This window comes from Cebidichthys violaceus, unplaced genomic scaffold (genome assembly GCF_023349555.1).
Source record: "Cebidichthys violaceus isolate CVI_PGR_0920_01 unplaced genomic scaffold, fCebVio1.0.p SCAF_67, whole genome shotgun sequence".
Taxonomy (NCBI): domain Eukaryota; kingdom Metazoa; phylum Chordata; class Actinopteri; order Perciformes; family Stichaeidae; genus Cebidichthys; species Cebidichthys violaceus.
Window position 1 is genome coordinate 257,473 of NW_027176894.1, and position 13,944 is coordinate 271,416.

Below are 13,944 nucleotides of genomic sequence, written 5' to 3' on the forward strand. Positions count from 1 at the left end.
GACTGGTCATGTGACTGTTGGACACTCGTAAGACAGTAACTATGAGACGCATGACGACGAGGGGCAGAAAATGAAATATAGTACACCTCCAATCAATAAGTTGTAGTCATTTTTATCAGATTTCTTAACAACAAAAATCCTCGCTAGTAGATGTTGAATGAGAAAGGATTACAATTATGAACAGCTTAATAAAGCCTTTCTTACTGGCTGAACTGGCACCAAGACAAGGCTGTCAGTAAAAACCATTCAACCATAATGAGTCGTACTCCCAGTGGCACTCTGGATTTTATGACCTGGTGGACTCCAACTGCATTTAAAAACAGTTTTAACCAGCAGACGACGTAACGATGGTCATATTCATGCAATTTCCAGCTTTGGTTTTTGGAAGTGCGATGTGTGCGTGCGTTGAGGATACCGTCTGACCAGTAGCCCTGGACCCAACACCACCCCCTGCGGCCCTGCTGGCACCCTCCTCCAATCCTGTTCCAGAGTTTTTATCATCAAGGCTAATTTCTGCCTGTAATCTGATTAGGGCTGTGAGCTGCTTTAGCACCCTGCTGCGCTCTCTCTCTCTCTCTCTCTCTCTCTCTCTCTCTCTCTCTCTCTCTCTCTCTCTCTCTCTCTCTCTCTCTCTCTCTCTCTCGCATGTGTACACACACACACACACACACACACACACACACACACATACAAATCACGTATGACAGCCAGTCTGTGCTTGCTGTGTAGCCGGGGCAGTCACTCTGCTGTGGCCGTGTGCTTGTCCGTGGCTGTATCTGTATCTGTGTGTGTGTGTGTGTGTGTGTGTGTGTGTGTGTGTGTCTGTGCGGTCGTGTTGTGTCACCACCTCCATCCCTGCCTGTCCGCTTGCCGGTTGCAGCCCTCGCCTCCACCGCTGTCCACCACCGCTGCGACCGGAGGGGGAGTCTCGCGGCCTCCTTCTTCTCTCCTCCCCAAACATGTTTCGAAACCCATGGATCTCTAGTTACCATGTGAACCATGAGCAGCCGTGTGGCCAAGGTAAGGCCTTTTGAAAAGGGGAGGCTTGGTCCGGCTATAGGAGGACTTGCTAAACCCACTTGAATACCCTTAAATCCATAGACTGCTTTGGGGGGGCTTTGCTAATGCAACTGAGCTCCTTACTGAGATAGATGACAGAGCCGGTGGCTGTCACTGGTGACAGTAGGCAGGGGGATTCGGCTCGGCGCGGCTTCATGGTGGACTCCTTGTTTTGCTTCTGTTGGCTTGGTTGGACCCAATGAAACGAGGATTCGTGACGCGTGTAAGAGTTGCTCATCCAATACTTTTAGGGATTTCGGGATAATCTATTGCTTTGGGTATGAATGTTAGCATCAGGCTGCTTTGAACCAATGAATGGGATGTGTGGCTGAGGAGTGAAAGATCATTTTGACCACTACATTTAGTGTATTCAACAGGTGTGTGCTTTCATGTGCTTTCTCTTGTTTCCTCCTCTCTGACGTTCTACCTTGTACATGCGCTCCATCGTTGCCTCGGAACAGATTGTGTGCAAGCGAAAGGCCCAAGTCACACAGGAAGTCTATTTCGCTCCTCTGAATATTTATAGAAAAGCCTTCTCCTCGCCGCGCTCACTTTTGGACCGTCAGCAGCCTAAGCTGCTCTCTGGCACCGTCAACCTTGAGCCTTGTGCTGCTTGTTTTGTTGACAACCTGCAGGCGTTTCCAGGGAAAAGCCAGACTGGCTTCTGTACAAGGGGCTTTCCAGACAGATAAACAGGCAGATACAGTTACACAAGGTTCCCAAAGGCTTCAAAAATATCACAAAATAATGTTACAAGACCTCCAACCCAGACTTCTGGCCGCGCTTGCGTCTAATCCTGACTTGTGTCATCACTTCCACCAAAACACGTCACCTTTGAGTCCTTGAATTTACCCCCAGGTCACTACACAGCACACTGAGAAGCCCTTGAACCTGACGTCTAAGTGATCATTAGGATTGTACCACCACACAAACGTTCTCTGCCGTTTCGCCGCACAGTCTTTTGAGGCCAAAATAGGCCATAGGTGTTCTGGAGGCGTCTGGAGCAGTAACGTGATCCGGCTCCTATACTGGGATACAACTTTACAACAGGCTGCTGTTGCTGTGACACAAGAGGGAGAGGGTCGACTATCAGCTGGGAACTGGGAGTGAACTTTCTGAGCAGCCTTTTGTGACTCAAAACTTCAAAGAAAAGCAATTACCGGGACATCGCTGCTTCTCTTCAAGAACATTTCAGTCGCATCTAAACCGTTTATTGTCACTTTCATCAGCATTTAGAATGAATAATGTAAGTTAAAATGACAATTTGCAAAGGCAAACAGTAGAATTATGATGTTTATGCTACAATGTTCTGGACCATTCTACATTTTTTAGCTGGAGTCCGCTGCGTCAGGAAGTCTGAACACTTCCCTTCTACAGTAACCTAATAATAATAATAATAATAATAATAATAATAATAATGATAATATTAATAATAATACACTTCATACAAGAAATGCAGCACAAAAGGCTTTACAATAAAGGAAGATAGACATTTAAAACAAGTATTGGTGGTAATTTAAGACTTATTAAATTTATTGTGCACAATTAAACGGCCTACTTGGTACCGAGGCGTCTGAGGCCTGAAGCGAACACAGACCCTTCCAATTTCCTGCTGGACACAAATTCACTACAGGTCTTGATTAAACTGAAATAAGCATTTTTCAGCCGTCTTTCAGCCGGCTGTGCTGTAATCCATTGTGTCATATGGACAAGTAGTGCATAAAGTTAGCATTTTTTTTTTTTTTATTATACTTCCAAATGCCAGAAATGTGCAGTTCATTTTGACCAGGAAAACATGTTCTGATACTCCCAGTGTCAGCACAGAGCTACAGAACATTGAAAGGTGGAGTGTAGAAGTTTGAACAGAGTCCTGTTTCTCTTTTCAGAGTTCGGACCTAAAGCTCGGACCAAGCTTTGCAGCTCAGCCTCATTGCCAACAGAGGCCTTAAGGTGAGTTTTTTTGTTCAAAATCACCACAGTCACCTACAGAAAGATACGATACGATACGATACGCCTTTATTGATCCAAAGAGGGGGAAGTCAGGTGTCACAGCAGCACAAAGAGAGTTAAGTTCAAATAAATGCAAACTAAAAATAACATGTTGCATTTTTTCTAAGAGCATTTACGTTTAATTTCTGCTTTGTCATCACAATGGGGGTTAGGATACAGGCTTTACTGCAGTAGAGCGCTTTAGCTTATCATGCTCAGTAAGCATTAAAAGCTGGGGATGCCTGGAACAGCTTATCCTAAAGACACTTTTTTGTTCACATGGCATTAAGGCCATAATACCTCCTTCAGGAGCACTTTGCACCCAAGCTCCTTTTGCATTAGTTCAAAGTGTTTCCTCCGGTTCTTCAGATACACAAGAACATTTGTATTTATTTGAACATAAACCCTGAGTGTCACAAGCAATTTGAACTTATTTGGTCCTTTAAAAAAAATAAAAAAAATAAATACATAAATAAATAAATCTGGGTATAAAATTGACACTAACTGAAGAATATAAAAAATAATACAAAAAATACATGAAATAGTTTGTTTCGTAAAGAAAAGAAAGGTGAGTTTATTTCTCCTGGTCGGTGTGATCCGTAACGACGTTAAGAGAAGACCTCGATTGTCTGTCTCTAATTGGAGGAGAGTCAGGACTCGCTGACCTCGTTCTTAAGCTGGATCCTGTTGATCAGCTGAGTTTTACCTGCCATCACCTCTTTAAGACACGGAGGCAGAAATAGACAACTAGGCACAATTTACTGTTGGAGAAAAATGATAGTTTATCGACTTATCCTCCTATAATTACCGTTTATTTTTGAGGAGGATAGATTCAATTAAATATATATTTTCTTCCATTAAGAATTCAGAATACAATGTGTTTCATCTTGATTGCAGGTTTGTGACTCTGTCCTCTCGTTCAGTTTTCAGAGTGACTTCTCCCTGGGTGACAAGACCACCTTGGTCAAGAGTGTTTCAGATACAGATGCCAAACTCCTGGCTGTCCTTCCCAAGGGTGGGCATTGGTTCTAAGCAAACACAACAACTCAGAAGAGATCTTGTAGGGTTTTTTTAAACAAAAATTTTCATTTTTTTGTTCTAATATTCAGTTTCAGAGTTGAAGAAACACTTTGAGGGAGCCGTCACAAAGGATTTGGGAATGAACAGGTATCTTCAGGGTTCACTTTTTTTTTTTTTTCACATAAACTGAATATTTTCATAAAAACTAACTCAACTGAGCAGCTGCTGCCCTTTAACCTCTGCCTCCTGCCTCTCGACAGGAAGGAGAGGATAGCCCGGCGCCTGGAGGGGATGGAAAGTGATGTTCCCCCTGCGCTGGTGCCCGGTGGTTTGGTAGCCAACAGGATGCTGGAGGAGGATCCTCCGCGGTACACCCGCGCCTCAGATCCCTGTGAGCCTTGTGTGATGGGTAAGCATGACCCTATGCACTGCCAGAAACAAATCATGCTGCCATATTTTTGCATTTTGCAAGATGTGAATTTGCTAATTGATATGAACATATGTGATGTGTCTTGTTAGAATGATGCCACATTTGTGTCACGTGGGATGGAAGGTACATGGACCGCAGAATGCATCTGAACAAGGTTGCTGGAATGTAATTGTTTCCTCTATTTACCGCAGTGAGGCGCTACAGTCGAGAGGAGTTGGAGGCACCCCAGAAGCAGCTGTCGTCTCTGGACAGATCCCCTCAGGTCAAAGGTGGCGTTGGCAGCGGCCGCCAGGAGCCATTGTTGGTGTATGTTGACCCTGTAGCGTTACCCACCCCCTCCACACCCACTTCTGGCCCCACAAACCCCACCAGCCTCAGTTCCAAGGCCGAACGCATCGCCCGCTACAAAGCCGAGCGCCGCCGCCAGCTGTCGGAGCGTTACGGCATCCTCCTGGATCAGGAGGCGGACATCGATTACACGCCACGCTACCGCTCTCGGCGTGACACAGACACTTCTGACCGACAAACGGCTTCCAGGAGAGAGGGAGACAGACGGGAAGCTGAGGAGCAAGGACGGGAGCCCAGGGTGCCATATCGCGCTGGAGTCGGCAAGGTTTACATGAGGACTCACCCAGATCCTGCCCCTGTTTCCACCTCCAGCCCCGCCCACTCAAACCAAGCCCCTCCCCCCACACAAGAAAGGCCCAGAAGGTTTTCGGAGCGGGAAAGAGCGATGAACATGGAGAACCACCGGCGCGGTGCGGCTCAGGGGCGCCCAGGCGCTTCTAGATCCAGAACCCAGGAGCTGCATCCACCTCAGTCTCAACAGCAGCAGCAGCAGCACCACCAGGACGCCGCCCACCAGGAGCCAAGCCCCGCCTCCACCAGGGATTACAGCATCGCAGCGGTGCCTAGCTCCCCTCGCACCGCCCGCCGGGCCTCCCTGCCCTCCACTCGCTACGGCATCTCACCTGGGGATTTGTTCATAGAGCAGCAGGCCCAGAGCATCCTCAACAGACAGGGGTGAGTTTATAACAAACGGGTTAGAACGTTCACAAAATACATGAAAAACCACCTAACAAACTCAAACACACGTGTCTGATATATTGGACAACTCCTACTCAAGATCTGATCGTATACTTGGTTTAGTTTGCATGCCTGCCGGCTCAGCCTTCGCCATGTTGAGAGCCGTTGAGTCAACAGAAATGCTCCCAATTTTGTATTTAGCTCCTTTAAAGTCTAACATGACACAAGTATTAGGAACGTGCACATTTTATGTCTATGCCCCCCATTATAATTGTTTTTTGTTTATATTTTATTCCATGCAGAAACTCTTTAGCTCTTTTTTAAATACTAAAATGGCCAAATCATGATCACAAGCCATTAAATCCCTGTCTGGGTGGTTCTGTAATGCTACCCATGAAGTGATCTGACCATTAGAAGTCTGATGTTGTGTCTACAGTGTATTTAAAGACTATATGTAGAGAGTTTAAACCACATGAACCTGTTTTCCTGACAGTAGTCGCACTCATCCACTGGCTGCTAATCACTTCCAAAAAGAGCATGCGATACTTTTTAAAAAAAATTTTATTGGAATGTTATTTGATCCTCGCAAAGTTTGGGACAAAATTACTTTTTGCTATACTTAATACTCGAGATATTCACGAGTTGGTGCAGTTTGGGCTGGCTGCTGAGCTAACTAGCCTGCTGCGTTTGCCACTGCTCCAGGTTTAGGATCTTTCTAGACTGTGGGTCCAGCTCTGTCATGTGCTGCTCTAGTTTCACGTGGAAAGGTGCTCTGGGGAGCTCATCAGGGAAAGGTTGCAGGGCAGCAGGGTATATTGCAGGCTGGGTTTTTGGAGGGGATATAATTTCCCTGCTTGCCCCGAGAGGTAACCCCGATTTACCAGCAGCGTGGTTCATTAGCAAGGAGCTTATGTCACTTTCTATTAAAAACTTTAATACGATACCACAAAAAGGGATGAGAATCATTATATTTGTCTCGTGAAGTCATTGAGAAAAAAAATTGACACGATGACATTGAAGCAGAGACAAGTGACATAATAAAACAAAACCTTTGATCAATATAAACTGATCCTCTAATCAATAATCAGACTGCTCAACATCTTAAACATAAATAACCATGATCACAGTTCAGATGGTCGGTGCTGCTCACTTTGCTCTGATCAGAATCTTCCCTCCGGGTTTAACACTGTCACCACGTCACCTTTTAGCCTGGCCGCCGTGTCACAGAGCGACTGGTTTCTCAACACACACTCAGAGAGTGACACTCAGACAGTCTTCAGCTGGCCTCCAAGGTACTGTCTGCTCAGGACGCCGTCAGTAAAAAAAAAGACCTTACAAAGCCCTGTCGTCCACCGGGTGCATGTGTTTAAGCTGGCTGTTGGCTGTTAATGCATTCTATAATGGCACAATGACACTTTCTTTAAAGTCTTAGATATTCTGAATTCTGGAGGAATAATACTTCTGGAAACACCTTAAAAAGAGTAAAGTAAAAAGATAATAAGCCAGCTTTTTAAAAACACGTTCTGGGTGGACATGCAGCTAACTCGTTCCATTAATATATATTATAACAGTTTCAGTATTTCACTCAGTAATACTTCCCTTATTAACTGGTGTCACTGTCTCACATTTAACAAGTGTTTGTGAATCAAAGTTTTCCACTGAAAAACTTTCATCCCTAACTAAGTCCTAACAGTTATTCATCAAAAGATTCACTGACTACATACATCTCATTTCCATCTGTTTTTGGAGCATTTGTCAAACTAAATCTTTTTGAGCATGATTTTCATTTTATGCTATACATTTCTTTAAATCACTGTCAAAATAGCAAACTAAGGCACAGCCTCAAAGTAGGCAGAAAAGTACCCTCCTTAAGAGCATTTCAGTAATAGTCAAAGAATCGTGAATTCATCCCTACATCCCATTGAGAATCAAACTAAACATGTTTTGGTTAAAGTCTCGTTTCACTAAATATTAGGCCTTACCAACTGTCCTTTTTGTTCTCTTAAAACATGGTAGAACAGTCTACAAACATACCCAGAACTCTTTAAAACTGGCCATTTGTTCATCAGCACAATACCATGATTCTTGTTAAATTGGCTGTGACTGTGTGTGGCCCGGGTTTCATGAGCAGTTGAGTGGAGTTAGTGAACCAGAGTTGATGGGGTGATGACGTTAGTCAGCTCGATGCCCTGACCCAGTCCGTCGCAGACCTACTGACTCAGCACTTGTCAGCTGATGCCGCGCTCACATCCCCCTTTCTCGGATTCTGGCCTGTTGACCCCTATGAAATTACATCTGAGTACCCCGTCAGTGACTTTGACAATGTCGTTGCATAAGATAAGACAAGCGTTTCGTCTTGTATGTTTTTTTTTAATCACCTGACAAGTTTTTGAGCTGAAAGGATTCTTGAGAGACACACATTACCAGACATCTTTGATTTTTGTTTTGTTTTAGTTGTCCGGGATGGTTTGCCATTAAAGTCCTTGAGTATACATGTATTTTTGGATTGGACTGTGGCCCAGATACATGACATAGCTGACTTGCTGATAGCCTGTGAAAGGATGAAAGCCCATGGCCAGCCTTTGAGCTGTACGGGCAGGTGAAGTTCATAGAGGCCCATGGCTAGCATGGTGAGACAAACCTTTATAGAGAGTGCTAGTGAAGCTTAATTGATTTCATTGGTACACATAAACACCTCTTTGCTCCATTTGCAAAGATGAAGTAACATAGGAAGGACAACTACACAGTCTATTTGTTGGTAATGTCTGATGCGTCTCAAAAGAGGACATTCTGATCATTTAGTCTGTCCCATGTATGCCACCGGCACCGACACGTCTTTGTGGCCTTATCAGCAGCCTATGCTAGCTAGCATTAGTGTGTACTCATGTACTGTGTAAGTCCTTCATGCCATGTCAGATAAAGCAGAGGCCCATCAATTATGTCTGGCTTAGTGGTCTACAATGAGATTAGAGCAACCTTTGGCTACCGGGGGTCAGAAGGTTGTAGATGAAAATAGTTTGGCTTACTTTTTTTGGCACGGAGACATCAGAGAGAGAGAGAGTTGTTTGAACTAAGACTCAAATTTAAACCCAGGGCATGGTGCTACTTCACCTTGTGGCGATTCGACTGTAGGATTTGGGAGCTCAAATTGGTCCCATGATAGCCTTGTGTCATAAACTTTTATGATTAAGTGCATGCAAAATTAAAATCAATCAAATTTTGGGTGATTTTAGCTTCGGGTGTTAAGTTTGTCTGCCCTACCGGCTGCCTCGGCAAGTAGCAGATTTTAATTTGGACACCACTCAGCTATGGCAAAATATGTAGTTGGATAATAAAATTTTGGCTCATATATTTTATCATTTACCATCCCTTGTGTCCCTTCAGAATAACAGCTTGGTGTATACTCTTTAGTCACCTCTTGTTTGATTTGAGTTTTGAGTTCGGAGAATGCAGAAGGTCTTTAACTGAACTGGAATCTCAGTGTCCCTTATCCGTTTATTTCCCCAAGAATCCGGGTAAGAGAACGATTGTCCAGGGATGAAATTGTCCAGAGGCCCCCCGACTGGAGTCCAGACAGGAACCAGGGTAACAGACACCGTACTCAGGGGAACTCTGCTCAGTACACCCCACAACGCTCAGAACCCAGCCAGCAAAGGACCGTTCCACAGCCTCAGCCCAGCTCAGGCCACCATATCGCCCACGGTCAAACAGCCTACGTCCCTGAGTACCAACACTCTGTCCCTGCTGTTGACCCTCAGCCCTATTTGGCCCTCCCTGCCCCAGTGGCCGCTGCCAAACTTCCTGGACCTCCTGAGGTGCCACCACGAAGGAGAGTGAGTGCCGACCAAATCCATGCCGCCCACAGGGAAGCAAGATCGGAGGCCAGGCAGGCCCTGAAGGAAGAGGCCCATACAGAGGGCCTGCTGAAGAGCAGGAAAGCTGTTTTGCCCTCAGAAATCCGCCGAAGGGAAAAGAGTGTGGACGATCCTCACAGGGGCCGGCATGAAGACATGGACTGGCAGAACTACAGCCCAGAACAAAGGAGGATGAGTCGAGGCGAGGAAGACTGGGATCGGGAGAGACCGAGGGAGAGGGGGAGGGAGAGAAATGTCGAGAGGATCAGAGAAAGAGGGAGAGAGCATCTCTCTAGCCATGACAGCCAAGAGGAGAGAGTGTTTCGATCTATGCAGCCTTCCCACACCTCTGTACTCCAGCAGCCCAGGCAGCATCAAACCTCAGAGCCTGTGCACCATCAAGAGCTCCAAATTCAGCAGCAAGAGCCCCCGACGCAACAACAGTACGAACCCAGAACGAGACAACATGGTGCACAAATTCAACAGCAAGAACTTCCAATGCAGATTCAGTACGACCACTCGAGACAGCTGCAAGAGCCTCAAAAACAACAGCACCCTGAAAGACAGCAGGAGTGTGAGCTCCAAAGACAAGAGCCTCCAAATCAGCAGCAAGACTCCCGGAGAAATCAACAAGAGCTCCGACTAGACTTTGAGCCTCAGAGGCAGCAGCAGCAGCGGCCGGACCCATCAGGGAACCAGATGTTTGACTCAGCCATCTATCTCCAGAAGGGCTCTCCTTTGCCGCAGGCCAAACACAGAAGCATGGAGAGAGCGGAGGGCCCAAAACCCAAGATAAGAACCCGCGCCATGTCAGATATAGGCATAAGCCAGCATTCTACCATGTATCGTATGGAGAGGGCAGCGGCCAACAGAGAGACGTTGAGGGCTGTCCCTCCACCAGGGATGTCGAACGGGGAGATGGGCTCCCTGGACACCAGGGTGTCAGTAGCGCAGCTGCGACACTCGTATCTGGAGAATGCCAACCGGAAACCTGAGTTGTAGGTTCAATGGCATGGGCTCTGTGTTGCATCGCTAAATAACCGTCTAACTCTGCATTAGTAAACTGTTGCAAAAACATAATCCAATGATCCAAGAAAATAATTCTGATGGATTGTTCTGCGGCATGAAATGTGTCACGGTGTATTGCAATGACATCTACCATTATCATGTTCATTTGTCGTGTCTGCAATTTAGTTTTTTGGAGCTTAACTTACTTGTGCAAGTTGGCGTCAGCTCTTGCAAGGTAAACTTTTGGAAGTTGTCTGCTGCTGCATGTTAACTTTGAGAAATGGCTCTTCACAGTTGGGTTGCAGTTAGGTTGTGCTCAGCGTGTGCACCAATGTCAACGTGTGAGACCCTGTTCTTCTAACAGTTTCTGGTAAACTGCTAGTCGACTAAAACCAAACGGTTGTTAATAGTGTTCTTTACTTCTACTTTTCCTCTTTGTTGTCCTCGTCAATTTTTGTAAATCTATACGCCACTCTAAAAGTGAGACTACTAAAGTAGATCTGTCAGCAGTGGAGGTAGATCCGGCTAGCGGCAGTGATCGGGACAGGGCTGCTCGGAGGCCTCGCCGCTACATCACTCCAGGAGACAGTCGCATGTCGGAGAGGTTTAGGACCCAGCCCATCACGTCTGCAGAGCGGCTGGAGTCAGATAGGTACAGCAGGGGCTCTCTGCAGGAGCTCTTCAGAAGCATTTCATTTACACGATGTGTTCATTTAATTCACTGAATTGCATGGTGGAGAATGGTTCTAGGTTGGCATCCGAACCATTATAATCACATTCTGGTTCCTCAAATACATAAACAAATGTCCAAATGCTGATGCTTGACGTATGTTAAATGTTTTCTGCAGGTCTCGTCTAAGCCCATCACAGCTACAGGATCCCGAAGGTAAATTCAGTCTACTCCATATATGCACATATCATTCTTAATATTTAAAGAACATTTTAATGACATTTTCCCACAAGTTTAAATACAGTTGATGCCACGTAACATAATTCTTCTCTCCTTTTCATTAGATGAAGGAAAACTGGATGATAGAGCCAAGATGAGTGTGGCTGCCAAGAGGTCTCTCTTCAGGGTACATTTCCTACTTTATGCACATTTTAATCATAAGGGCAGATGATTAATACTGTTTATTTTTGACTGAGCAATGTTTTGTGATCATAATCAGCAGTGGTATTTGTGTAATTGCCGTTGCCATATTTAGTTAACAGGGTATTCATAGAACTTCAAATTGATGTAATTTCTCTCTTAAAATATCGCTGCTTTTCTAAACCAAAGTCCTGATGTTTTCTTGACTCATTCCTCCAGGAGCTGGAAAAGACATCAGACGGAAGTGTTCCCAAACCGCGCTCTCGGAACGCTGCCGTAGAAAGGCGTCTGAGGAGAGTTCAGGATCGGTCACACACTCAACCCGTCACCAACAGGGAGGTGGTCAACGCTTCAAGGTAGATCTTGGATTTTGCTTGTTTAGCTGCATCATGCATCAAACAATTAGCAGAGAATATCGTCTTATTCTTTTACCTGTTTTCACCTTTTCGTCTGTCTCTTCAGACACCTCTGTCAGCGCCTCTCCTCTCCCCTCTTTTTCTTTGCCTTGCATTATCTATATTTCACAGTTTCTTTGTCATCCATACCTCCTTTTTCTCCACCTTTAAGTGATCCTGCCACATCGTCACAACCTCTGAGCATCCACGCTCATGTCCCTCGTGTCCCCAGCCCCGCTGCAGTAGGCACCACTGTGACCAGCATCAGGTACAGCTGGGCTGCCAACTCACATGTGCTTTGTATCTGTGTGAGTGTTGCATGTGTTGCATGCTTACTTAAATAGCATGCTTCTATGCTCTTTGCACCCTTTTGGGATATATGTGCTGGTGTTATACTTAAAACCACATGCTGTCTTTGTTGCTTTAAAACCAACTTTAAAGATTTTCAAGATCTCAGATCACTGAAAGCACGACAGTAGATGGACCTCTGTGGGTTTAGAAATTACCATGCATGGGGTGCAATACAATTTTATTGTATTTGAATCTACATTTATACATTTCTCTTTGTTATTTAAAAATGTGAGGAGATAAAAGAAGTATTTTATCCTAGAAATGACTTTGCAATTAAGCTATAAACAAAGCTAACCCTCCCATGACATATTTACTTTATGACCCTCCCACAAAAGGATAATGTTTATTGCAACCAACTGAAATGTGGTGCCAGAGACATTTTGCTCTCCGTCTCCCTCTCCTGGCTGCAGTGCTGATCTGTTCATCCGGCTCATCTTACGTTGTTATTCCTGCCCCCCCTCGTGAGCTGCTTCTTACCTAAGTGCACCTTATAGGGGAAGGAAGTCGGCTTTAACGCTATATAGCTCATTCAGTACTTTCCGTGCCCAGCTTCCAAGCATTCCCTCTCGCAGCGTTTCTCACATGTCGGTCACAAATGTCAGAGAAGAAAAAAAGATTGCATATCTTAGGGAAAGGTCAGAGGTTGAGTCGGTTAAAGCCCCCCTGCATGTCCAGGGTTCACATGTCCTGCACTTTGTTTACCAACCCTGGTTTAACTTAGCTCACTGCTGCGAGATCTCCATAACCCCTGCAAACATCCGAGTGCATTATATGATTATCTGGCGTATGCGTGCTGATCTACTTATGTCTATGTTGCCGTGCCTGTAATCTGCCTCCGTTGTTACAGCTATTTAGCTGCTAGCTTCCGTTTGCATGCATCTTCAGTTATTTGATATTTAGGAACACATTTGTTTTTGGTACCTCAAGACTGCAGATGTTTTGTTTGAATAGAGACAGGTTAAAGTTATATTTAAAAATGCAACAAGCTGAAGATAAAACACAATCTTTTCTTGTCTGTGAAGATTCTTCTAGACCTCAAATTAGCACCTTATATGGCTATTAGAAGATTTACACCCATCCTTCACCCATTGACACCCTCCTGTCACTACCCAGCATCCCGGCCTCCTCGCAGCCAGACTCAACAGTCCCGGATCGGGAGAAGGATACCCAGGAGTACCAGAAACCAGCTCGCAGCGCTGGGCCAGAGGAAGATGGCCTGGAGCTTTTCTCCGACGAGCCTGACCTATCCTCCCTCACCTTGTCTGAGAAGATGGCCCTCTTCAACCGCCTCGCTCAGCCTACGGGCAAGACCGCCGAGGGCGCCCGAGGAGACACCCGCCAGCGCAGGGCCAACGCCCGATTTCAGACTCAACCCATCACCCAGGGAGAGGTGGAGCAGGTAAAAACATGCAGGCACAATGCAGCTCCTAGCTCAGTAGACGTCAGTTCACAACATTACAATGGATTCACTTTGTGTTCTTGTTCCGAACCCTCACCGACCTTGGTGGCATCCATCCTAACTGCCCCCACAAAGTGAATAATGAGTGAATGATGAATATGATAATGTTTTAAAGAAACAGGCCAAATGATAGAGATGTAGACACCAACGTGAATTATGCACAGTAGCATAAAAACAATAGCGTGACCAAAAATGTAAGACATTTGGAAGTGAATTAGATCAAATTAAAAACACTGCATTTGAAGATTATTTGCATGTTAGAT

General features: G+C 45.4%; 1 protein-coding gene across 8 annotated transcripts in view; it reads left to right on the forward strand.

Moving 5' to 3' along the window:
• The first annotated feature begins 959 nt into the window (after positions 1-959).
• Positions 960-13,944, forward strand: part of svilb (supervillin b) — a 38,746-nt gene continuing 25,761 nt past the window's right edge. For all 8 annotated transcript variants that reach the window (XM_068734743.1, XM_068734745.1, XM_068734746.1 and 5 more), the window contains exons 1-13: positions 960-1,020; positions 2,946-3,009; positions 3,972-4,063; positions 4,158-4,215; positions 4,329-4,477; positions 4,690-5,521; positions 9,033-10,376; positions 10,868-11,038; positions 11,235-11,272; positions 11,401-11,462; positions 11,696-11,832; positions 12,044-12,139; positions 13,336-13,621. In XM_068734743.1, the coding sequence (XP_068590844.1) occupies positions 960-1,020; positions 2,946-3,009; positions 3,972-4,063; positions 4,158-4,215; positions 4,329-4,477; positions 4,690-5,521; positions 9,033-10,376; positions 10,868-11,038; positions 11,235-11,272; positions 11,401-11,462; positions 11,696-11,832; positions 12,044-12,139; positions 13,336-13,621 (3,390 nt within the window). The remainder of the gene's footprint in view (positions 1,021-2,945; positions 3,010-3,971; positions 4,064-4,157; positions 4,216-4,328; positions 4,478-4,689; positions 5,522-9,032; positions 10,377-10,867; positions 11,039-11,234; positions 11,273-11,400; positions 11,463-11,695; positions 11,833-12,043; positions 12,140-13,335; positions 13,622-13,944) is intronic.